The sequence below is a fragment of the Larimichthys crocea genome, chromosome III, assembly GCF_000972845.2.
Source record: "Larimichthys crocea isolate SSNF chromosome III, L_crocea_2.0, whole genome shotgun sequence".
NCBI lineage: Eukaryota > Metazoa > Chordata > Actinopteri > Sciaenidae > Larimichthys > Larimichthys crocea.
This window is the reverse complement of record NC_040013.1, coordinates 9,203,469-9,230,223: the sequence shown is the minus strand read 5'-3', so window position 1 is coordinate 9,230,223 and position 26,755 is coordinate 9,203,469. Positions and strand designations below refer to the sequence as shown.

The 26,755-nt window shown below is 39.4% G+C and overlaps 1 protein-coding gene across 1 annotated transcript in view; it reads right to left on the bottom strand.

Annotated features, from left to right (window-relative positions):
- LOC104933941 (ATP-binding cassette sub-family A member 1) overlaps positions 1-26,755 on the bottom strand; it is a 152,075-nt gene that overhangs the window by 88,210 nt on the left and 37,110 nt on the right. The window contains exons 15-24 of the mRNA XM_027278008.1: positions 20,996-21,218; positions 16,770-16,991; positions 12,988-13,192; positions 12,681-12,797; positions 12,000-12,171; positions 10,898-11,029; positions 10,083-10,222; positions 9,248-9,385; positions 2,725-2,939; positions 839-917 (exon numbers count right to left, since the gene is read on the bottom strand). Of these exons, the coding sequence (XP_027133809.1) occupies positions 839-917; positions 2,725-2,939; positions 9,248-9,385; positions 10,083-10,222; positions 10,898-11,029; positions 12,000-12,171; positions 12,681-12,797; positions 12,988-13,192; positions 16,770-16,991; positions 20,996-21,218 (1,643 nt within the window). The remainder of the gene's footprint in view (positions 1-838; positions 918-2,724; positions 2,940-9,247; positions 9,386-10,082; positions 10,223-10,897; positions 11,030-11,999; positions 12,172-12,680; positions 12,798-12,987; positions 13,193-16,769; positions 16,992-20,995; positions 21,219-26,755) is intronic.

The following is a 26,755-nucleotide window of genomic DNA, read 5'->3' as shown; positions in this document are numbered from 1 at the left end:
ACCCTTAGGATTCATCTTTGTGCATTAATCAAAATGTGAGGGTAACATTTGGTTTAATAGAAGAGACTCTGGGTATTTGTTTGATAAGTGAACTTCTTAGTGTTGTGTTGTATGCTTGGTATATGAGTGATATTTTCATGATCGTTGTTGTTATGTTTGTGTATTTAGTTTTTTTTTTTATATCTAGGTGTTGCTTTAGTCGTTAGGTTCAGGCCCTGTCTCATCACATTGAAAAACTGTCTTCCATAAATTTTGTTTGGAAATTGAAGGAGCAACTCTGTTGCAATCTAACATGGGAGTGAAAGCTTGGGCTCAAATCTTCGAGTGTATAATCTTCAACAAGTGAAAGAGTGGAGAAGTGCTCACATGGATGTGCTATCAGCTAACAATCAGCACTTTGAAGGACTCGACCGGTATTTAGAACTTTTCAACAACATCTCGAGGCAGCAGCTACTTCACCACTCCTGTGGTGGTGTTTGTTGGTTTGGTCGACTGAAAGGATGGGTAGGGGGGCTAATGGTTATACTATTTTGAGTTTTATGGTTATTGTTTGTGTGTTTTAGGACTATTCCCAGGCTCTCATGTTGTTTTCAAGTAGGCTGGCATGGAGCTGAAGTGCTTGAGCACCTAACTCAGAATGTGCAATGGTAAGGTTTTATAAGAGGGCTGAAAAGATAATGTCAGTTTTCAGTTTTGGGATTAAATATTCACACAATTTGTTGCTGTATTGTACAGTATATTGCACCAACTATACAATATTTTCATATAGCAGGTTATCTTAGGTGTTAATACTAAAATACAGCTGTCTGGTACAAAGAAGAGAAACAAAGGTTTCGACCTGAGGGATCAGAGTTGCTCCAGGTCTGGCTGCCAATGCCATCATCCAGACTGCTTCTCCTTGATGGATAGTCTTTCTCCTGTTAATCAGAATTGGATTAGAAAGGCCTTATCATGCTTTACCACTGAGAACAACTCCTGCCTTCTATTAATGGAAGAATGGATGCCTCCACAAGTTTCTCTTTTTTTGCTCTAACTCTATAAACACCAAGTAAACCAACCGGGTCAACCAGTAATGTGACATGAAATCACAATCTTTTCAGTTTGACACACATACGGAGATTATATTTTCAAAGTTGAGTAGACCTCACTGAATTTCTAAAGAACTTGATGACATTTAAATGGAGTTTAATCACACTGAATGAGATCACGACAATCACACTTTATCCAGCTCGGTTTTCAGAGTTATACTGGCTGCGTAATTGCAAAATCTTCCACTGAATTACAAAGCCGTCATCTTGGAGAGGCGGCACTATTCTACCTTGCCCACAAATGTGCCGGCCTGTTTATTTATTTATTTCAAACAAATGACTCTGCTCACCTCAAAGAGCCTGCAGACTAATGGTAATTGCTCTAGCCCTGCTGGCATCAGTGCATCTTGTTCATTTGCTCCTATTGATTAAAACTAAGTGTGCAAGGCACCATTGGCGAGCAAGAGCAAGAATCACCCCTCTCCCTGGTGACAATTAGTATCATCCAGCACGTAGGCGTTTGCCAATTCTCATGCTGGGAAAGACTAAACACACATCATTATAGGGGAGGGAGGCAAGTGAGAAAGAGAGCACTCAGGAAAGTCAGGAGGGGCCATGTTCAATAATAGACTAGAGAGAGGTTACTGTTGTGTCAAAGGGGTTTTGCAGCTGAAGTTCTGTTCTTGATACCAGGAGTCAAAATGAATGATCCCCTTCCAATTACAGTTATTCTAATATGGATTTAAAAAAAAGGGTAGTTGTGTGATCAGGCAAGGGTCCTAATCATCAAATTTGTGTTTATCTTTAAGATAATGAGCTCACGCAGCTAATGTTGTGTCTCCCTACAGTCATGGTTAAACATCCCTGAGGATACCAAAACAAAGGATTTAATATCTTAGTTTAAGGAATGGTTTTATAACAAATACTAATTAATTCTTAATTTAAGAAGAGAAGTCAAACTTTATAATTGTTGAGTAATAATTAAAAATCAGGACCAGGACCTGGACTCTAAAGTCCAGGACTAAATGCGAACATACCCTTGCCACCATTGCCATGTTTCCTTTCTGTTTCTATTGTCAACCTTCAATAAATAGAAGAATGTCTAAATGTATATTGAAATCTGTAAATATCTTATAAAAGATGAGCAAACAAGTATAAGATGACCTTTTGTGCATGATGCTACCAAAAAAAATGTGGGTCAATATATCTCTATATCTATTATAGCCTTAGTGATGAAGTAACAAAGTGGCAAGACATCTTATGTGAAATGTATGAAATCAAAACATAATCTATTCTATATGCTGCAAGCAGCATTAATCGACTTTGTGTTTTTGGTTTGGTGTGGCAAAACGACACAATAAACGACGACTCGTGACGTCCACCAACAGTGGGTCCGCCAACAGTGGGTTTACCAGTGTGTTTTTTTTTTACTGAAAAAAGCTGCATGCTGTGGCAGGAAAGGTGTTGATGAGAGCTGCGACAATGATCCAAAAAGTAAAGTTGCATACCATAAAAACCAAAACAATAAGCGAAGGTGACAACTGAGGTAATTAGCTGCTGTGCAAGTGACAGTAGCAGAATATGCAGTCATCAATCAGTTCATTCCTAAAAGGGCATACATGCTATGACAGTATTTCTTGCAAAATTATGGTTCAAAAGCTAATCAGTGACCAGAAATTCTGTATTCTGTTCCTACCTCTTTGGCCTGACTGTGTATGATACCGTTACGCTGAGCTGTCATCTTTTCAATCCCCTCTCGCACCAGAGTGAGATAGTAGCCGCTGCCAAAACATTTCTTGAGGAAGATCGAGGAGCCGCAACAACGCATCTTGCCGTGGGAGATGATGGCGATGCGATCGCCTAAGATGTCTGCCTCGTCCATGTGGTGTGTAGACAAAATGATGGTGCGACCTGAAGAGAGGCAAAAAAAGAGAGACTTCAAGTACAAACTAAAAGCTCTGGATTGCAAATATATATATAAAAAGTTCAGGAACAGGTGAGAAATTATAAAATAAATAGCACTTGTGAGGCATTTTTCTCTTTGGACCTTGTTTGCTTTGACAACTGTCATTATGAAAAAGAAGCCTGACTAGGAAAGATGCCTCAGATCAAAACAAATCAAGGCAATATCACAATCTGTCCCTGCACTTATCTCCATATTGCCAAATCCACTTTGTTTTTTTACCCATGTTTTTCCGCATGGCAATAAAGCAAACTCTATGCATGGGCATGAATCTGGGCTAAAATTACAATTAGGATAAAGGCCACCCGAAGCCTACTTTTCCGGCATTTCTATGAGACCACATTTTATTTTAGCTCTCTCTCTTACGCTGCAAGTCCTTTGATTTCGAGAGACATCAAACTGAGCGCAATTGCAGTGACAACTACAGCATGCATTGCAAGGTTATTCACAGGTGTTCTAATCCTTTCATATCATGCTGCATCAGATAACACATATTAATTATCACATACCCCAGAAATTAGACAAAGGACTGGATCTGTAATGAAGTCACAGCATGGTCATGTCTCTGCAGTCGGCATGAAAGCGGTATCACAAAGTACAGGGGAACTTTTGATCCAGTCATGTTTTAAAGCAGAAAACATTTAACCTGGTACCTTTTTTATGAAATCTGCTTTCAAGTCATTAATGTTAAAAAGACTAGTTCAGTTGGATTACATTTTTAATATGTTACTAAGAACTGTGATTAAAGCTGAACCTTTTAAGCCATGCTAGTTGCGTTGCTCTACTGAGGGCAATACTGATCTATTGGTTGGTCCGCCACATTGGCCTCACGCGAGAATCCTGGACGTACGCGAGACCCCGCGATAAGGATAAGGAGATTATAAAAAGCATCTGTTGTGTCATAAATTATTGTGTGTTGTTCCACTTCAACAATTAGTCTCTTATCGTTCATGTTGAGACCCTTTGATTGATTGACTGCAGACCTGGTGCCACCGGTCATCACGAAGTTGTGATAAGCTACATGAACTGCGTATTGTGTTTTATTTTGAAAGGGGGTGGAAGTTTATTATGTTGATTCTGTGTCGAATTTTTCTGTCTGGTGCGCAGTGCTCTGTTGAAATTTACGAGGTTTAGCAGCAGCTCGCGTCAAAAATAGAAATGCTACGGAATGCTCGCGCCGCGGAGAGACGCTTCTGGGATGTTCCGCGACGCGCCCTGTGTGCGTGCTCTCATTGACTGACACTAGACTGGCAGTGATCAGCTCCGGTGACCACGGCGCGTACACCCCAGTGTGAGTGGGCCTTTAGCCTGGTTAAATGTCCAGTGTGTAAGTTTTAGGGGGCTATTTATGGAGCTTTATTTACAGAATGTGGCAGAAATGGAAGTATGTTTTAATTAGTGTATAAGCACTAAAAAAACTTACACGGGACTCACACAGGAGACGTAAGCGCCGCGTAACGGCTGCGCTGCGGTTTAGCTGCGTCCTTCGCCCAGGGTCAACTCACACCGGGCGCGTGTTGGCCACGTAACAACAGCGTAGCGAGCTGGCCGTATTTATGCAAGATCACGCGAGAATCCTGGACGTACGCGAGACCCCGCGATAAACTATGTATAAAGAAAATAACAAACAGCTGACTTTGCTTCTCCGACGTGGAGGAGATTATAACAAGGATCTGTTATGTCGTAAATTATTGTGTGTTGTTCCACTTCAACAATCAGTCTCTCATCGTTCATGTTGAGACCCTTTGATCGATCTTTGATCACCAGGTGCCACTGGTCATGGCATAACGTTGATGTGAAGATGTGACAAGCTACATGAACTGCGTGTAAAACTGTGTTTTATTTTGAAAGGGGGCGGAAGTTTATTATGTTGATTGTGTGTCAGATTTCCCGTCTGGTGTGCAGTGCTCTGTTGAAATTTACGAGGTTTAGCAGCGGCTCGCGGAAAAAATAGAAATGCTACGGAAAGCCGTAACGCCTCCGGTGTGAGTGGGCCTTTAGTCTTGTTAAATGTCCAGTGTGTAAGTTTTAGGGGGCTATTCATGAAGCTTTATTTACAGAATGTGGCAGAAATGGAAGTATGTTTTAATTAGTGTATCAGCACTAAAAAAAATGTAGAAAGAGTCCGTTATATCTACTCGCCATGCCGGTGCTCTTTCATATGTTCCACCATCTTGAACCACCATGTTTCTACGGTAGCTGAAGACGGACCGGCTTTCACATTTTTTGTACGATTCACAGCCATTGTAGTTTTTCTTCCACGCTAGGAAACAGAGGGTGAGGCAAGGGGGGTTGCAATCGTTGCAATCAGCGACTACATCACTAGATGCCAGTATAATCCTACACAGTGAGATTTTTAAAGGAGATGTTGAGCCACATCAGGCGTACTCATCTCAAAACAAAGCAAGGTGATGCTGCACTTTCAGTAAACAGCTGACTGAAAAGAGTGTTCACCCTTTGTTCACTGAATTTGGAGTGTTTATTACAAAAGGTCAGGTGCTCTGCTGAGCATGGCGGCTTTTTTATATATTTTTTATTTTTTTTGCAGTGAGCTAGTTAAATCTGTATCCTCACAGGTCACATTATCCCAGGGACAAGGACACACTCAGAGGTCATTAACTGCAGCCCAGTGCAGCCATTCGCTTGACCAACTATTTCTGCTCTGCCTCCCCTTCTCCCACACCACCCCCGCCTCCTTTTTGCATGCTGCCACCAGCTGAGCTGCTAAATCCATCCGTCCTTAGTCAACTATTGCTGTCTTATGCTATGCCAAGAAAGTCCGGATCACTCTATATAAGAACTCAGATGAAATGTCCGAGTTGAATCAATGCTCACGACTCAGTCAATTTAAGATATGGAAGGAAAAAGCCGTGCGTATGAAGGGGGGGTGGGTTGAGGCAGTTGCTTGAGGTTTAGTTTGACTGAACCGGCTCACTTTGTATGGGATGCTCAAACTCAAAGATGATGTTCTCGGGGTTTGTTGTGGTTTACAAGGAAGGAAAAAAAAAAAAGTAATCGCACTGCATCATCTGTGAGTTGGGAGCAAAATAAATGTGTTTGGACTGCACATGGCCCACAAAGGTATTCTGATTTATGGTGTGTTGTGGTGCATTACAGCACAAAGTGATATATCAAATAGAGTTGGGTGTGTTCAGGTAAATTGGTAGGACTCGCACACTACGTACAGCAAAGTGAGACTGAAAATCTGGTTTCTGTTATTTAGCTTCCTTCTCTCTAAATCAAGTTGATGGAAATGGATTTCACAGTGGTCGAGAAAGCTGGACGGATATTATGTACATCAGCAGTAAGATGAATTATTGGACAAAACTGTATTAACTTATTTTTGTGGCAATCAATTCATTCATTAGCTAAACACACAAGGATGAGGGGAGGTTGGAGTCGATCCCAGTTGACAACCATTCACCAGCAGACAACCTATTCACACCTATGGGTCATTTAGAGTGGCCAATTGAGCTAACCTGCATGTATTTGGACTGAGGAAACCCATGCAAGCACAGAGAGGCCATGTAAACTCCACACAGGAAAGCCGCAGGTAGTCGACAGATTCAAACGACCGCACAGCCCGCAATCAATTTAGATGGATAGATTTTTAAATTACCTTGACGTCATTTACAGCCTGTCAATGGAGTTAAAAGAAACAGATGGGCCTGTTGTTTGGATTAAAAGCAACCAACGGCAAAAAACTGGTAAAACACACGTGTTCAAGTTTTATTCACTGTTTTATAAAATACTCAAAATCACACTATCTCATGTGTGCTGGCACAAACTCAGAAAACTCTGTGGATATTGCAAAGAATCGGTTGGCTATTGCTGAAGGTTGCACAGGTTGGAAGAATATTCTTCTGTCAGTTTTGTGTTAAATCTTATATGATGTTCCAAATAATAAAGCTGGATGTTTACAGTTCGCTTCTGTCTTCCTTCATCACCCTCTGAAAAATCTTACGTTTGATTTTAACACATTTTGGTTTTCGAAAACAAAAAAGAATTCCATACGATCCCATACGAAAAAAGAGGTTGATGCATTTTTATGCCATTCGTACTGCAACATTGGCTTCAACCCTACATTAATTTGTATTCCTGGGGAAAATGCATTATGTATGGTAGCTCAATTTTTCACAACTGCCAGAGAAACTATAAAAATGCATGCGACTGCAATCAGAGGCTACTAATAAATGGAGATGTTACAAACATCCAACTTGAATTTAGTCAGTGAGTTTTCAAGGTAAATTGAAGAAGCAGGACTTGTGATGGTACTTTCAACATGGTGTAATAATTTGAATTAATAATTGAATTATGAAATCATTAATTAATGGCATAAATGTATATTTCTACATTCTTTAAATAGCTTCTCTATCAAAGCCTCTAAACGTGTTATTGAACGCTTACATGTACACCATGTTTCATATGTTTCAGGTCATAGGAATGAAAAACAACTATATTAACGCTCAATGTTCTAAAAATATTACCACATGCTTCCCACACATTCTTTGTACCCATCATCTGTCACAAACTGAATCACCTGCCTACATGTGACAGCTCTAATCGCAGCATTCATGTGTGTCAGTATTCAACGTGGGATTTAAGACGTTATAATATGCTACTATAATATAATGTTTATGGCATTTTTCTGGGAGTTGGTTTATGTTATTTAACTGTGTAACTACCTAAATCCTAACAACTAACTAAAGGGATGCTAATGTTTTTACCTCCAACCTTTGCATGGCTGCTGATACATGCTGTGAAGGAAATCAGTGCAATATCTATGTATAACGAGTTTCATTATGTAAGTAATCTAAAATATGTTGTGTATAGTTGTGTGCTAAGTGCATCCATGTGAGATGAAACATCATATTTATGTGGCAGTAAAGAGATATGTGAGGTAGAAATTAAAGGGAGTGGAGCACCTAGCCTTCCAGGGCACCAAAAATGGCTTGTAAATTGGCAAAGTTATCAATTCCGATCAATAAATCAGGTGACATAAAAGGATGCTGTCGCAGCAAAAACACACAAGGCTGAAGGCACAGAACTTAATGTATAAAATCCATTATATGAATATCATCCTCAAGGCCCATTTTATAGCATAATGAGTAGGGTAATTTAATAGTAATCTACTTCCACTAATGGGTAATAATTAAAAATTCATAATTTGCTAATTTTTACTTTAAATCTTCACCTTCCACAGCAATTTTCTAATGACACAAGACAAAGGAGACATTAGAAGTCGCGTTAAATGGGAAGATCAGAGGAATAATCAAACACCAACATGCCACCATATGAGGGTTTTGATGAAAATTCACTGTTGATTACACAATATATTAAGCATACTCATCTGGAACGTACACTGAGGGTTTGATTTAACATTTTAGCACACGTACAAGTGTGTCCATGTTCCTGTGAATTCCCAACTGAATTTAATCAAAACAATACTCGCTTAAGCCAATCTGGTGACCCGGTCTGTGTGAAAAAACCCGCATGCTTAATTAGTCACGAAGAGCCACAATGTTAAGCTCAATTTTAGCCGTCAATTTTTCCATACATATATACTGCCTGTAGCCTTTTTCTGCTTAATGACGAACCTTAGCAGCGCTGTGCAGCAAATAAGACTGGAGAAGGACAAAACATGACTCACTTAACCAGCCAGAATGTGGGTGTTCTCATTATAACAGAGTTATCTCCACCTCCCAATTGGAGTGAAAGGACTTGATTAGAGAGAGAGAAGCTAATGACACAGTGAGGGTGGCATGTCACTCAATGCACATTAAACATTTAGACATCTGTTGAGAGAATGTGTTACTATAATGTCCATGTCCTGCTTACAGCCACCCAGCAGCCACATAGTATATGTAGTAAGGCTGAGGAGTGACTGATATGGCAGACAATTAGGGACTCTGTTAAATAGCAATGTCAATTAAATCTTCTTGGATTCACTTGTCTTCACTTCCATTTCAATCTGTTCCAGTACAAATTACAATTTCTTTCAACCCACAATTGAATGTCACAGAGACCGAGACCAAAAAAAAACAACTACTCTAGATGGTTTATTACCTTAACAGCTCTTAGATTGGATACATTTGAGCAACGTCAGTTTAAAAGTTTTACCTTTTTCTCAGCTTGATTTTGGAAAGTTTCTCAATTTGAAACAGATCAAACTCGCACTCCGTGCAGGTTCAGTCAATTCTACAAACATACTTCAAAGTCTTTAGCAGAGCCCTGGTTCTTACCACCAATCCCATACCTTGTTTGTACTTTAACAGCAGTTCCCAGATACTCCTGCGGGCAAAGGGGTCCACTCCCGCTGTAGGCTCGTCTAGGATGACGATTTTTGAGCCGCCGACAAATGCTATAGCCACAGACAGCTTCCTCTGCATCCCACCTAGGAGACAGAACGACCTACATCAGCTGCAGTTGCATGTTTTTTTTTTTAAGCTAAAAAGAAAAAGATATTTGTCTCTGTCAAGGGTAGTAGCCATTCAGGCTGTAATCATTGAAAAATCCAACACAACCATTTGTCAACATTAGGTTTCAGGTGTAAAATGGACACATTATTGGGAACTGATTATGGAACAAATGTGTCGAGATGTACCTCTCCAGGTTTTATTGTCTTTTGCATCGTGTGAAATGATTGATGGCAGGGAAGTAGATACACCTTACTCAGGTTATTCCGGTCCCCGCTCTCGTAGCGAGCTCTTCAAAATGCATCCAATGTAGTGCTAATGTAGTGGAAATGTCAGCATAGATCAACCTTGAAAGTCATATTTCAGTGATTTTGCTCACAAGCAATCCGTGACTGGGGACAATTTATCAAGCAGGACTTGCTCATGCCCCCCAGACAATGAATTACAACCTGTGACACACAGGTACACTCCATATGTACGTTGAGACAGCTGCATGCACACGTGCTGGCAGAGGAAATGGCATAACAGGGCAGCTTTATCCTGAACAGGACGGATAATCTACCAATGATATTCCCTCCCAGGGGAAATGAATTCCTAGAGCACAGAGAACTGATGCACGCGTCACAAACTTAATTTACATCTCTACATAATTTCAACACCAAAGCGTAGACACACCTGACAGGTTCTTAGCAAGATCCTTCCGCTTATGTGGTAAACCAACATCCTCAATCATCTGGTCCATCTCAATTTTCACCTCTTTGCTGCTGAGTCCTTTCAGCCTGGCGTAGAAGTAGATATGCTCCTCCACAGTCAGCCTGAAATGTGAAAATAATATCATAATGCCCATTTGTGTGGAGGCATAAGTGACCATAGAGGGCACCACCTGCCACATATTCACATGTAAGTGTTTGAGATGTAACGGCAATGCACGCTGAAAGATGTATCCATTTTCTTTTGTGAACGGACATGCAGAGATCTCGAATTTTCATCCAAACATAATATGTCCCGAAGTCTAACTTTTTACTGTTTGCATGAATATTTTAACCCTACTTAATATAGATGCGTTGACTGTCTGGGATTAATATTAATGAAAGTAATTTGCAGGTGCTCAGTCGTAATTATGATGTAGGACTTGTGTCGAGTTGCAGGCAATCAGTTTGTGGAGAGAGGGAGAGAAGTAGGGGGATCTAGAGGTGATATAAAAACGGAATAATGGCTGCGAATGACGCTATTATGAGAAATTTAGTGGACGGAGCGAGCAAAGTTCACTTCATTGTTTTCACAGAAAAAAGGAAAGGGATAATGATGTGTTGATGTGAAACATAAGCCGAGAATGAGCCCTCATTATGCATGTGATTAAATTGCACTGTAATGATCTGGGTTTTTTCTTTCTTCTTCTTCTTTTTTTTTTTTTTGAATACACCAGAGGCAAAACATGATTATACCAATGACCAGGTGAGAACAAAGATAGATCTGCTATATTCGCTCACTCATTGAACAAGACGTTGTGCTGCGGGCACATTCCTAAGTACTTTCGGATGCTGTCCATGTCAACGTGGATGTCATATCCGTTGATGAGAGCGGTTCCTGACGTAGGCGGGAACAGTCCTGTCAGAATTGACCTACAGAGAAGAGAAGAGGTGAACAAAACACAAGATTATAGAGCTGCAGACTCACTGAAAAGGAGAGTTAGAAGCAGCTGGTTGAACATAATGGCAAATTAGATTTATTCCCTGCTCCACTTCAACATATTTGTCAATAGATATTATGTCCCAGTTCATCAACATGTGCTAATTTTGTGCTCATAAAGTATTAAAAAAAATGTTTTTATCACAAGAACTGACAAATGAAACCAGGACTGTACTGCTGTATCAGAGGATTTGGAGCAATGACTTTTCATATAATCTCCATTAAGTTGTATTCAGTCTCAGGTCATTAATTATGGATTAGTTACTGATCAGACCAGGGCAGAAAAAATAGCAAACACCACACCAAAAGATTATAAAATCATCCAGAAGATATCAATTTAGACAAAATAAACTCATAATATTGAGTATATTTTGCAAGCTACATGTAAATGTACAAGATGTTTGTGCACAATCTCAGTTGTAACACAGTATCTCACAGATAGATAGATATTGTGCTCTGAGCTCCAGTGTGTGACAGAGTCCTTTCTCTGTACTTTTTTCTGTTATTGTGCTCTGTTATGTTTCGTTACAGTTGCTCAGAGGGGATGTCTCTCCTTTCAGCCCTTAGTCTTGCATCACTTGCTCTCTCTCTCTCTCTCTCCCTCGCTCATTCTTTCTGGGCCACTGGGTTTCAGTTATTTCCTGTCATCCTAGAGCCCTTCTAACCTTTCCAGAATTTTTAAAACAAGCAATTAGATAAGTCCCACTATCAACACAACAGCTGACTGTCTGTGATAAATGTCCTCTCAGAAGATGCCACTCTCGTCACAGTCACGACCACTGAATGAATGTAGCTTACAGTACAGTCGGCGTTGTGTACCAGTTAGATTAGTTGCACCCTGTGAAATTACATGAACACTGAGCCAAGTGGCACAGCATGGGAGAAGCAGATAATGCAACTCACATTGTTGTTGTTTTTCCGGCTCCATTGTGGCCGAGAAAAGATGTGATCTGATTCTCGTAGAAGTCCATGCTCAGTCCGTCCACGGCAAGCTTCTTTCCAGTCTTGTAGATTTTAACAAGATTACGGATAGACACCCCGGCTTTCATATTGGGTGGTGGTTTCTCCAGATACTCTTTAGAAACACATGTATGCATTAATAAAAAGAGAAAAAAACAAACATAAAAGCACATAAAATGTCTTCAGAAGACACAAACCAAAGAAAGTTAACAACAAAATTACACCTGGAGATATGTAGTGATGCTAAAAACCTGTCATTAAGCACAGTATGTGATTATTTCTTTCATTTCCATTTTCAAAAATACTGATTGGGCCTTAAGAGTGAAAAGAAAACACTACTGAGCAGTATAAGATAAAAATAACGAGCTCACTTACTCTGAATGCTAATTGGGATTTTTTTTTTTTTATCAAGTTCCTAACTTGAAACTCACTTTTTTCCCCCACAAAGCGCCAAGCTCTATTATCACCCAATGTGACAAATAAGGTGCTAATGTTTGTTTGCGACCCATCCCAATTAACTTACTCCACAAATAATTTGAGAATCCGACGAATACATATCAACTGGGTTTGTCACCTTACAGTTACACACCACGAGTGAGAACTGAAAGTTTCATGGCAGTTTACCGGAATGTACAATGGTGTCCTTCAGCAAGTCTGGGTCAGCGTTAGTCACTGATGGTTTCCCACTCCAGTAGGACACAGTGAAAGGAAAGTACCATGGCTTGGGGATTCCATATTGACCTGGGATCAAGTGTGGAGAACATTATTCATATTTTAGAAACATTGTGAAATATGGTACTTTCGAGTGGAGGTGATCGCTTACAATAATAATAAAATACAACACACAAATGTCACCATCTTTCTTTCTTTCTTAAGACACGCCCGTGGTACAAATAACATAATATTAATTCATCCACTTCAAAACAATTACCTGGAAAGATGTTCTCAATGTACCAGGTGAGCACCCAGTGTAAAGTGGCGTCAATGAGCATCATGATGATGGACACGAGGAATGTGTAGCGTTCTCCATCTTCTGGACTCTTGTTAATGTTGTACCACTGAATACCGATGCCTTGCTGCTCGTACTTGGCAAAGTTCTCGCAACCGTAGCCAAAAGCCACACATGACAACAAACTCTGGAAATGAAAGATATGCAAGTGAAAAACATCCAAAGTCAATAAAGTAGTAAGACATGTTGCGTTCATGCTGAGAGTAAGCTTGAGAGAAGAATGACACCACTCCCATGTTTGTATCCTAAATATGCAGTCGGAGCCAGAGGTTAGTTAGCTTAGCTTAGTACAAAGACTGCAAAACAGCTAGCCTGGCTCCATCTTCTTGGAGTTTTTGTTAGTTATTTGCCAATTGGTCACAGCCAAGAAATAGTCTGGAACACATGATTTTGTACAAATCGAACAAAAAATGGAACATGGACAGACTGAACCTAGCTGTTTCCCTCTGCTGCCAGTCTTTATATTAAGCTAAAATAACCAGCTTCGGATATCAGAATGATTCACATCTTATTCTCAACAAGAAGGAATGTGTGTACTTCCCAAAAAGCACTTTAAAACAGATTAAATATGGCCTTGAAGAATATTCCAATATGCTTTTGGGCAAATGGTAAGACTGCCTGTGAGGTAGGCTCTGGTTACTACATTCAGGTGACGACTTAATCATAAAAGACATACTGTTATTACCCAAGGTCATACCCATAACTGATGAGTAAACTATTGCAGCAGACAGAGGAACAATATCTGCACAGGCATCAGCTGGTGTAATTGCTGTGTTGCCTTTGTGAACACCTCGAAGGACTTTGAATTCAAAACGAAGACAGAGACTAAAAAAGTGTGCACTAAATACAAGATTTGTTGGATCGTTCATACAGTAGGAAATTGCAAATGATACTTTGCCCATGAGACATCATCTGCCATGGCCTATCACTTTGCATTGCCATGTTGCCTGCCAGCTGTTTTATCATGCCTCATTTGCTCACAGTATTTTCACTCCGGCAGAAGCATTTGCTGAAGCTACAGAGACGAACCACCATGGATACTGTCTGCTCAACGTCACATTATCAGACAGAATATCGGAGAAGCTCTGCAGTGACGCCAAACCTCTAGCCTGGCTGCTAAGACTTCTGCCAACTTCCTGTGTTGTCCTCCACTGCCCGTCTATTGCCAAGCAATCAACAGTGAGTCAGTAGATGAGGGGTGACAGCAGGGCTAGTGGGCACCCATCCTTGACCTCTGCATGAATGGCTGACAAAGTGACAGGAACCGCTCCTTTGGCTTTCGAGAAAGGGAGCATGAGTTGGGAGTCGGACTAAAAAAGCACCCTCTATTGAACACATGTCAACACTGCAGATTCAGCCACCATTCAGCTGGCTGCAGACAAAGAGCATTGTTAAGAGGAAGAGTAATCAGGGTGCCAGCTCGATGTGAGAAGTCATTTTCCAGGACGTTTTTTTGACAAATAGAGCTGGAATGACGGACAGGATCACAACAGAGACAAATGTGTTCTGAAGTAGTCTCACATGAAAATTGCCAAAGTACAAACTCTCTGTGTCTGAAAACTGTTTCTCAGAATGAATTGGATCTGGAGAAACAAAAGAGGAGGCTAGAGCTGCGATGAGTTAATTAGTCGATTGCCAACTATTTTGATGATCGAGTACTTGTTTAAGTTGATTACTGTGGTTTAGCTTCTCAAATGTGAGGATTAGCGACTGGAAAATCTCTGAGTCCTGGACTGTTGTTCAGACAAAACAAGCTGTTTGAAGGTCGTCATCTTTCGACTTTAGAAAATTGTACAGACATTTTTCACACTCTTCTGATATTTTACCGACCAGACAAAAGGACCTTTGCGGTATGTTATTGCCTTTTTCTCTTCCCTCATTTCCTGTCTGGCTCTCAGGCAATTGAATATATATAAAAATACTCCGAAAAAATTCTAATCTAATAACAATAATCGTTATACTGTGTATTAAAATGTCAGAGGAGTTAGTGCAAAAAAAAAAAAAAGTCTGAACAAAAACCAGATGTGTAAGTCAGCTGTGAAAACTTAATGACGGTTTCACCTTACTTTCGCAGCTGCCAGATGTTGCAAAAGCATAGATCAATTAATTGATTTCGGCAAAGGAAAACCTGAGAAGTTCGAAATGATTTCGCAGGAATTACTATTATTTCTCAGAAACACTGATGCAAAGTACTTCTGGTGCTCAACGACATAAAAGGACTCTGAGCTCTCTCGTGTTTCTAATTTGAAACTGGGGGTAAAAGAAGGAGAGAATAGTCAAAGTCCAGTAGATAGGTAGTTGGATTGTGACTATGTCCTGTCTTAAAGTGGCTCTCTGATACAATCCCTCTAGCTCTCCTCTGGCACACAACTGCTCATATAAATTCAGACGATCTTTTGAAATTCCGTTCCGATTAAAGACTTTATTATCAAGGACAATGTGGGAGAGAATTTGTATGCCTTGGCACGATGTGGTTTCATCTAAGCTGGGAGGGAGAGAAACCTCTGCACACACTCACACACATCTCTGATAAAGTGTAAGGATGAACTGGATAGTGGTTTAGTCAGAGGAACATTGCTCATGCTAATTAGAGGGCTAGAGGGCTATCCATCTAGTTGGAGCAGGGGAGAAAAATCTCAGCGCCAGGGGAGGACCTAGCAATGGCACTTTGTGTAGAGATTAAATAAGGTTTGCAGTGCTTTATATGTAAAATGCCTAGCTAACCTGCATACAGTCTGTAAAAGGAAATGGACTGAAAAGTTTCCAACAGGAAAGGAGCGACATCACTTTAAAGGACTCGCTCAAAGACAAGCAATTTCCACAGGTATGTTGGCGCTGTTCGTTGGCAAAAGCTTGCAAAGGTTTGCAAAGTCTCCAAGGATGAAAGATGAAAGCAGAAGTGGCTTCTGTCAGGTGCCAATGTAAGATATTATTGACTGCCACTATTTCAATATGATAAATAAGAAACATGAGGCTGTTTACCTTGGCCACCTGCACCTCATACTGCATTGTTGAAATTGACAAACAAGAAAACATGACCTGATTGAAATTCTGGTGGAGATGCACTCGCACGCACGGCAATGAAGATTCAGGATTTTGTGTGTCTTTGTCTGCAGAAAGGACAGCTTGAGGACAAATGATACCGGTATTGCCATAAAGGTCACGCAGAAAGGCTACACTGAAAGTTGAGCAATGGTGTACTATTTATCTTTATCCCTTGGAGGATAGGAGAAAATCCTCAACTTCCTCGCTGTGTGTCTGTCTAGTGTCTTCTTTTATGTAAATGTTCCATGTTTCAGTCACATGGGTATGTCCAGGTTTAACAAGATTGTTCAGGTTTGTGCCAAAATGTGTCAGAAAAAATGGAAACCAATGCAGTTTTAACTTGATCTCGAAATTCATCTTGCAGCCACACTTCACACCTCATTGTCAGGGGAGTTGTGCAGGTACGATAAAGGCAAATCTCATACAGATATTATTGACACTGGGAATGAATTCACTTCCTTTCATAACAACCGACAACGATCAAATCACACTCGTGCCTGTTTGGATTTAAAAAGAAAAGGATGAGGAGACCACCAAAGTGTGATTATAGTGACAAAAACATAACCTAGAAATATAACTCAAAAATACAGTCAGCCCTTGTGTATGATAACAGCAGGGGAAGATATTAAAAACCATGTCAGAGCTAAAGACGGACTTACCACAGCAACCTTGGCCCCGAAACCCATGACGTCGCTCCAGGCGTAGCAAAGGACATGCGGCAGGTAGAGGACAAAGTAGATGAGGCCACCGCACGCCGCTGCTAAGTTGGCCTTAGAGAAGAAGACGCTAATGAAGAAGCACTGAGTGATGGTGGCCAGGCAGAACACCAGCAGGAAGACAAAGATTACTGAGGGGTCGCTGTATTGCAGCACTTTGCCAAACTGTGGGGGGAAAAAAGACAATTGAAAGACGAGGAAAAAAACTGAAAATTGGTGCCAAAATAACCTCCAGACATTTGAGGTTTGGTAGAAGAGATTATCATGCAGATTTTTCATATTTAAGAAATTGGAAAAATTCAAAAATGTGATAATTATTGTTGATTCTTACAACACAGAAGGCAGAGTAAAAGAGTTTTGAAAGGATTAAACATCTGGCAATATTTCTGGTAGACCTGGGCATTTTCCTGGTTGACTCATATTCTTTTATCTGAAAGTCATTAAACGTGTCACTCTTTTGCTCTGCCAGTTTGAAGGAGGACCCATCTCTAATTTTAGCGAGCTACTTGTGAATCCATCAATTCTCCCACATTACACCATAATGCTGATGTTCTCTCTGAGCCTAATTCAAAGAGGCACTTGAACTGTTAGTATAATGGTGTTATTGTAATGGGTGCAATTATGATTAAAAACCTTATAGAGGACACTGTTACATAGAGCTGTATGAATGTTCATTATAGAAACTCTTCTGAATTTGCAGGGACTTAATGAACTCTTCAAGTACAACTGTCTTAGCGTCAAGTAAAATGATCTCATTTTATGGCTTACTGTAGGTTTCTCTTCAATTTAACATCTTCATTATTTTAAACACAAAGTCTCATTAATCCACCAGGATTGATGGCCAAAACTCTCCAAAAATAGTGTTGGGTCCTCTTTGAATTATTCTTAAATCACTTTGAAATCACCTTCAGGATAAGGCTAAGAAGCATAGCGCTGATGGCCAGCGGCAGCACACTGGACACTGCCCAGCTCAGCCAATAGATGGCAGGTCTCAGGCCCATGATCCTCACTGTTTCCTTAAGCCTTGCCTCTTTCTCTTGAACGACACCCTTAACGATTACGGCCACGGAATAGATCCAGGATAAAGTCATGTATAAGGGAAGGGAACGTGCCAGACTCCGGAGGAACCTGAAGGATTGAGGAGCCAGACCAGACAAGACAAGAACCTCATTTGCATCTGGTACTAATATGTAATCTGTGTCTGGATAATGACATTATTACTGATGACTGGATCTCAATGTGCAAATTAGGTAGGTAGAGGTGGCAGTCTCGTCAACAAACAACCCAGGCCAATGGAAACTATGGTGCTTCATGAGATCTAGGGTTCATCTGTAGATCAGTTTTGTTTCTTTCTTCCTGATGAAAGTCCAATATGGACTCTCCATTTGCTCTGGTTTGGTTTCCACTACTATTTCTCTTTTTGCTGCTGAATTTTCACCAGCCAGTGGCAGACTTTGTCTGAAGAGAAAGAGTAACGTTAAACCCAACAATAAACCCAAATAATGAGCTTAAACACTATGTAGGGCTAAGGAGAGGGTGATATGTCTATATGGTCCATCACTAGGAGCAACACCACATGTATCTGCTGTCAACATAAAAATACTGAGTCGAACTACTTGAAGAAAACAAACCTTACAGACTGCATTTACACCTACCTGAGATTTTAGCACACTGCAGTCCATAAGCATTCTCATTGAAATACACTCTGCATGCATTTACACCTGCACATTAACATGATTTTTTTCCCCCTTCTTTTCCAGAAGAGATATTCAGATACAGATTTCTTGTTAGTACCAGGAGTAAATGGTGATAAGTCTGTCGGCAAATGACTGATTATAGTGGTGCTAAAAAGACACTGGCACTTGAAGGTGGTGCTGAACATGATGAACATTCTCACTGTGTAAGTTTAGTGAGTTTAATACAGGTATGTGTCAGCTTCAGTGGAGGAAGAAGAAAAAGTTTACTCAAATACTAGTAAAAGTCCTGCCTTCAAACTTCAAAACTGAAAACGTGTTAGCATTCTCATCAAAATGTACCTAATGAATCAAAACGATGATTTATGACTTATTTTACAGTCAGATTAATATGTACAGGTAAGCAGCATTTTAATGTTGTAGCTGTTTAAAGGTACCAGTAACACTAACTATACCTATGAAATAAACAATTATTAGTTTTGGAAATAAAATTCAGCATACAATGGATGTTTTGAAGTAAAGTATCATGACTGATCAGTGTTAGTTTTCATAAAAAGCTGGTTCGAGATGGGAACCGAGCGTGAGAGAAGTGTAAATATATCCGTCTGCCTAATAATACATGCATTACCTGCTCTATAATGGAAGAGGAAACAAGTGTAAAATGACAGAGGACTCAGGTGCAGGTGACAAAACTGGTTGTTGTCACACCTAATCCAGATACAGCCTTATGATAATTACCATTTGATTTGCTATTATTATTAATGTGCTGAAAATGGCTGTGAAATTATCATTTAGAATGGGCCTGTGATCTGAATACACATCGCGCTCGCAGCTCCTCCAAGGCACTCAACTAACTCAATTTATTGTTATTAATGTTTACAAATTGTTGATGGCTTGCAAACACATTAGGCTGATGGGAAATTACATTTCACCCAGCTGTTCAAATATCGGTTTTTATTTACCAGCCGCATTTTCCAATTAAACTGCAAAAATTGATTAGGCTGATCTAAAATAACCATCCTTTTTTATTTCATTAACAACGTCGACAAAACAAGGCGCGGTTGAAGGATGTGCTCTATCTAAACGAGACCGATAATAACGCCGCAACATTGTGTTTCACCAGAGGCACAAGGGTCTCTTTTCATGAGAACCGTGCTTTGTGCATCGTTCCTAATCAATCCTTGAGCAGAGGATCATTCCAACTGATAAGCGAGTTTGGTATATACTACCAAATCATTGATTCAGAGGGATCAGTATGTAAACAACAAAGAAAAACATAAGAGATATGCTAAAAGATATTTTCAGTATGAAGAAAAATGATAATACACACACTGCACATAACTAATGTTGGTCACATTATCTTTAGCCCCTTTTGGGAATAACACCAACTCCATTTTGCATTTTGTTCCAAAGTTTTTCTAGATGATTGATGGTGTTAGACCCATTAGATGATTATACTTGCAGTGCATTATACATCATGCTGAGATAGGCTTTGGTTGTCTGAGGTATTGTTCTTTCATATTGTTGCGTACTGTGTACATAATGTATGAGCTGGACGGCTGCTGAAAAGTTTGATACGGTAAATGCGAACACGGCGAGCAGTCTCAAGTTCATCTTATTAATTCTGAGAGTTAACTATTGTTTAAGTCAGCACAGGAATAATAATCGAGCGTGTTCATATTTGTCTCACATAACCAAACAGTTAATTTATTTTTCATACAAATCAGAGCTATGTGGTATTTTCATACACACACTACAGCTTCTCCCTGAACTTGAGGTCTTTAATGCACCACTATTCCTCCCACTTATGGATATTACCTTGCAGATTCAATAATGTAAAACAGTGCACAGCACTCAACTGGACGATGACAATACATTTTCACGGCAATCACAGAAATACACACACACACACACCGTACCAATCATACATTTCCAAATGACATTACAGCAGCCTTCTTTATGTATAACGCACAGAAGACGAGATGATGCAATTATAGGAAATAAAGGGCAAATAGTACTGGCGTGACTCAATTAGAGTTTCGGTGGCATGCTCAATTAATTAGGTGATTATGGGTGATTTCAGGAATCATGAGTAATGATTTGATTCTGTGCTCATTAATGGGTTAATAACAGAATATCAAAACACAAAGCATTAACTATTCTCTGACCTGAATGACCCACAAGAACATGGTTAATAATAATAATATGTTTGGATGTATTTGGTCAGATGATCATCTTCTTGGTTTTTCTGTGTTTGATGAGCTACATTGTAGTGTCTCTAATAGAGTTATCTCCTTTGAAATTATTTAATTCACAGAGAAACAATTCTCCAAAACAAGTTCAACAAGTTCAACTCCAAAACTATTTAAACACAACTTTAAAAATAAAAAAAATAAAAAAATAGTGAAGACCAACCTTCGTTATATTCCTGTTGTATGCTTTGTGTTTTGATTTTCCATTAAGTTTTCTACTGACCTTAACCATGACACTTATGAGCCCACAGGGAATTGTGAGCAGAACAATGTTTTCTATGAACGTCGCAGACCAAAGAGCACCGTTTTGAATGCCAACAGCACGTAGTACTTCCTTGAGCCGGAGTTCCTTCTCCAGCACCAGGCCTTTGATGGTCATGCACACAGTGTACATGAAGGCCAGTACGAGGAACATGGGGAGGATGCCTCCAATACTCTGGATGAAGCTGGTTGTAGAAGAAAGCCATCAAAAAGGTCAAAGGCAACACTGTTAAGATGCACTCATTAAAAACTGAAAGAACATGCATAGACGCAAGTATATGCAAGTACTATATAAGTTCTCCTCTTTAGATGATACATGATTCACGACAGTAATGCTTGGTAACACCTGGAGCTAAAAAGATAAATTGTTCCAAGTATTTTGGTAACTGATTATTAAATGTAATTATTTTTTCAAACAGAAATATCATTCACTGTGAGATTTGCTAATTCTCTTTATATAATATCTGAAAATCCGTGGGTCAAACAAAACTTCACTATTTAATCACATTTGAGAGAAACTGAGCAACTGTTAGTTGCAGGAGAACCAACCTTTTTATAAAGGTTGCCTTTTGCCCTCTTAACCTGTACCTGCTCAGTTTAAGGAAAAGAAGACTTAAACTATGGAGCAGATATTGAAAATGTTCGGATGAGGGATGATTCGGACAATCATCATTTGTTTTCATGGATTCAGTGGCATGAAGGAGGTTTTATTTTTACACTGAGCTAACCTTCGTGATTCTGGTGCATCAGCTCAATCAAGTCCATTTAGTCCAGCCCCTCATGCCAGAGATGATGTATGATTTGATGCTGTTACAACACAATAAGGTGATATTAAACTGGCTTCATAATGCCACCAAAATGCCATGTCAATATATTCTCCCCCTGCCAATAAAACAAAGTGCTTCCTTTGCTTTATTAGACAGTGAAGGAGGAATATCAAATATATTTTGACAAAGTATAGATTTCACATATCACTTATGCTTGCATTCCATAAATACCGGGCTTATTATGCAAGCCAAGCACTGCTCGGCACAGATGTATAGATGAAGCACAAAGTGAACACGCCGAATGATGCTTTTCTCTCAAACAATTGATCAAAGTACACTCGCGGCACATTTTCAAGAATTTAATTTCCCCTGTAATTCTGGACAAGTTATTTTTTAAAGGCCTTATTGAATCCCTGCCAAGTGAGAGCGGTTCACGCAAACATCTACTTACCATAATTGCTAGGTAGCCCTGCATAAGTGCTTTTTTCAGAAGGTAATTGTGAATCAGTATATTTTTTTTTTCCTGGTATTTTTATCCCTTTTCAAATTATTATACTATAATTGCAAGGCAAAAAAAAAAGTGTTTTCTTGCCCCTTTATTATCTTTCGAGGACAGCTTTCATTTCAGAGGATAACTTGACGGTATACAAACTTAACAAGCACCAGGCGAGTGCATTCATTGTAAGTCTATGGAAAATATAGTTTAGTATAGACAGTTTTGTCAATAAATCAACTTATGATGAAAGTCTTGCAAACACAACAAAGAGATTAAATTAGCCCCATTGAGACCTTAGAGGAAGTTCAGTTATATGAGAACTTGAGTGAGACAGACTTGTTTTTCGAGGACACTTCCCCTGCCCTCGTGGGATGGATCACTGACAAACTAGGCCTTGAATGCAGCAAGACAGGATTGGATGACAGAGTTTGTAAAAAGTTTCGAAGCCAGAGCAAATAATACCGAAATCTGTTACATTATAATATTAATAGCATTTCCCTCTTTGAACATTTAAATTCAAACTTGAAGAGTTTGAAATCGATACACTCCAACAAATAAAATCTAACTTGTACATCTGCACCTTTTCGAGAGAGGTGAGCAGCCTCGAGCAGCAAATGCATCAGGTTGAATACTAATTCTGCCATTATCTGCTCCCGATTCTACCCTAACATCTCCATAACAGCTGACAGGCTGTGTGAGTTAACTCCTTCTGTGACTTCTAGCACTGGAGGGGGAAAAATCAGTCATGTACACCGTGTCTGACACTGACAACCTTGCCACCAGATGCTCTTGAATTATACATTCGCTGATCGATCAAAGGTGCTTAAGTAATAGAACTCCAGGCGGGTCTGTGTTACGGGGTTCCAGTTACATTGGCAGCCTGACCTAAATTTAGGGAAGCTGGAAGACTGATTTCTCAGTAAATCGAGAGATAGTAGAGCACAGCCTCCCCAGAGGTTGGCATACTACACTAAAATAAAATAATAATGAATAATAATGTCAAATTTTCAGCAAATATATCGTTGAGTTCTTGGCTGGCTGGAAATGAACAATTCATTGAAAGGAAGAGACTTGATTCAATGTGGACCATCTCATTGCTGATACAAATTATTGCTTGAGGTTAATGTGCATGTGATTATGGCATCAAGAGTACTTAGGAACCCATACGCTATATGTTTTATTCATTTTCATTTGTAACAGCAAGAACTATTGATAGTGATGTGCTGATTTTATGAGTCCTTGCTGAATCCTTTGAGAATAAGCATCATTTTAAAAGTATTTTTTCCAGTAGTGACCTCTCTCTCTATATATATATATACATATATAGAATCAAATTATCTATTGTCCATAAGTTAATATTAAAATGTCTGGGTTATAAGGTAATATTAAGATGTCTGGCTCGCTATGGAAGTACAGCATGTTCGGAGTTACATCAAAGTAGAATCAAGACCTGTGAGAGATGAAAGCAAAAGCTTTTTCTCTTTGTGCCTTTAGCAGTCACAGCTTTACAAATATTCATATAACAAAGGCAGATGGAAATATAATATAAGAAAAAATGAAATAGTGACACAAAAGCTGTTTACATTCCCTCAAAATTCTAACTAAAATATAATGCAGATTAAATTGAACGTAATTGAATGCATGTTATAATCATTACTTTTTTTTTAAATGACTTGTACAAGTTCTTTGTTTGCAACAGTTTTTTTCAGCAAGTTTAAGAAATTTGATTCTATCTATTGGAAAACAAAGTGTTCAAATATCTTTTTTATGTGTTTAAAAATGATTTGTGCCGATGCAACAAAACTTTCCATGTTAGCATGGTATTAATACTGCAACATCTGCCACTGAGCCTCCATTTGATGCTATTAAACCGGATCAAACAAACTCTTAATACACAGCTTATTGCACACATATATTGTTGATTGACTACGCACTCAGGTTTGGGCATTGTGACCCTTTAGCTTTAATTTAACTTACAAAACACAGCAAGTGTTTATTGGACCCTTATATAACAGTGTGACAATATACAGCCTATACTGTATATGTCTTTGCTCCCAGTGTTCTCTTATGTAAGCACACATGAACAATATCGGGAAAGCTGTAGAGTATTAGAATCCCTTTTTTGGCTGTGGATAACAAAGAGGTCTTTCAATGTGTGGGGAGTCACACAGGGAATATTAATGTAGCACATCACTTTTGCACAGAGCAGAAACAGTTTGAACATAAAACAAAACATCACCGGATGATTTTTTCGATTTGTTACAAGTGTTGCGATGCTCAACTATTTTGCTCAGTCTCCGGTGAAAAAGTGCAAACATTAACTTAATTAGCAAGTGTAGATGGACAAAAGCGTATTACTTTTGCTTGAATATTCCTCATGATCACTGCGGGGCCTATGTTACAGTATGTATTGCTGAAAGTGGCTTTAGATCACTTACATCAAGCCCCTGTGAATGTGAAAGACCTATTCCTGTGGAGCACAGCCTCAGGATCCAAACAAGCGATGCCCCTTTTTCAGGAGCATGCAATAGCTCAGAGGCCGCTGATAAAGCAGCAGTTCATGTGCTATCAGGCCCCTGCAAGGGTCAAGCTTTATCCCACAGCGTCATCTGGGCACAATGTGAATGTGAGGACAGCGGGGAGCTAATACAGTTTGGTTATCTCAAGTTCGAAATGCCAACAGGGTCAGCTGTGGTTGTAGAGGCCCAGATTGCTGGTAGTCTATCGGATGTATGACAGCCGAATGCGGTGAGCAGGAAATGAGGAAAGGCAAAAAAAGGAAAAAGAAATTTATTTTATTTTTGGTTTAATGTTGGGAATGTAGATGAGTGCTGGGGTCAGTGCAGATAATACTGTCTATCAGTGAAGCTGAAATATGTTTTTTGTCAGATTGAAAATAACAGAAAAAGATGAAACTACCATCAAAATATGTTCTGTCGTGTAACCTGGACATGATGTACATGCACATAAATGGTAAAAACTATTAAATTCCTGCAATTTACATCCAATTTCCACATTTATTAAACTTAACTTTAATGCTAAAATGTGTTAAATCTTGCATGCAAAACTGCTACTGCAACCATATATGCTTTTTATGAGGCCAGCGGGGTACATACATGTATATTATTCATGTCATAAAAGGGTTCTTAATGACATCTTAAAGTTAGATCAGCCAGCAGACAAACATGTCCATCCGACTGTGCAATGCTCTTTCCTTCATTTTGGCTGGCAACACTAACATGGTTTGAGGTGAAAATAATTACCACCAAGGTTCTTTCCCATCATGCCCCTCTGTGTTGTAGCACATCTTCCTTTGTGTGATTTCACTCTCAATTATTTATGGATAAAATAGCCGTTTTCAAGTGTTAATAATTTATAGAAATGCCCAAATGGCTAGGCAGGCGAAAGAGTAAACGGTAGAGGGACTGAGGGTATTGCAATGCTTTATGGCTCCCATTTATCTTCTGTAATTATTAATCCTTTGTTTTAGGAAGATGAAACTGAGGCAATGGGACTGGCAATAGCAAATACTCTGTACCGCGACTGTCTAATCTCAGATCACAACAATGAGTTGTAAATGAAGATGCAAGGAAATCTGTGCTTTTCATTTGAAAATATCAGAGACACGTTGAATATGGAGAACGCCACCTCTGAAGATGCTATGCATGACTACAGCATGGAGGTATCTGGTGCCATGGTGGAAAAAGTGCAAAAAGACAACAGCGGAGACGTTGGTCTTCTTCGGTCTTCAATGTGTCTATGATTAAGATTTTGCAATTAAGTTCAATTTCCCCTAAGAATATCTCCATTGAGTGCAACATTTAGTTCAAATTCTCTTCAGTTATGAATATGCCAAACCAAATGCGCCCAGTTAAAAAACAAATATGTGGCCTGAGCCAGGTTTACTAAAGCAAACCAAAAGGTGGATATAAAGCAAACGAAATAAGCACTTCATAAAGACCCAATAAAAACCTCATATGATGAAAACTATATTAATAATAGCTTCACTTTGAATATGGTTTTCATAGTACCGATCTCATTTCCTGTCGACAAGACAAACATGGTATAGATTACTCAAAAAATGTGTATCTCAACCAGCCTTGCTTGTAGATATTAGCAGCAATATGTCATAATTTTCATGCTTCTTACTGCTTCTGCCTCTTTAAATATGTTGATCAAAACACCCTCTGAAGGCTGCTTTACTGTAAATTCTGTGCCATTCAAAGCACATAATATTTTTTTAAATTAGATCCCTAATCTCTGGAACTGCGTTTTCCCACGGGGTGCAAATATTTTGTGTCTACTAAAAGGGGCGTATTGTGTTGTTGGACTTAAATCTCCCTGGTAATTATCTTTTCTCTTGATGGCATCACTGGGCTTTTCCTCTATTAATGGAGATGATAATGTTGTGCGGATGCGAGTAATTTGCCAGACTCTGAGGAAATCTTGGCCGTTGAAG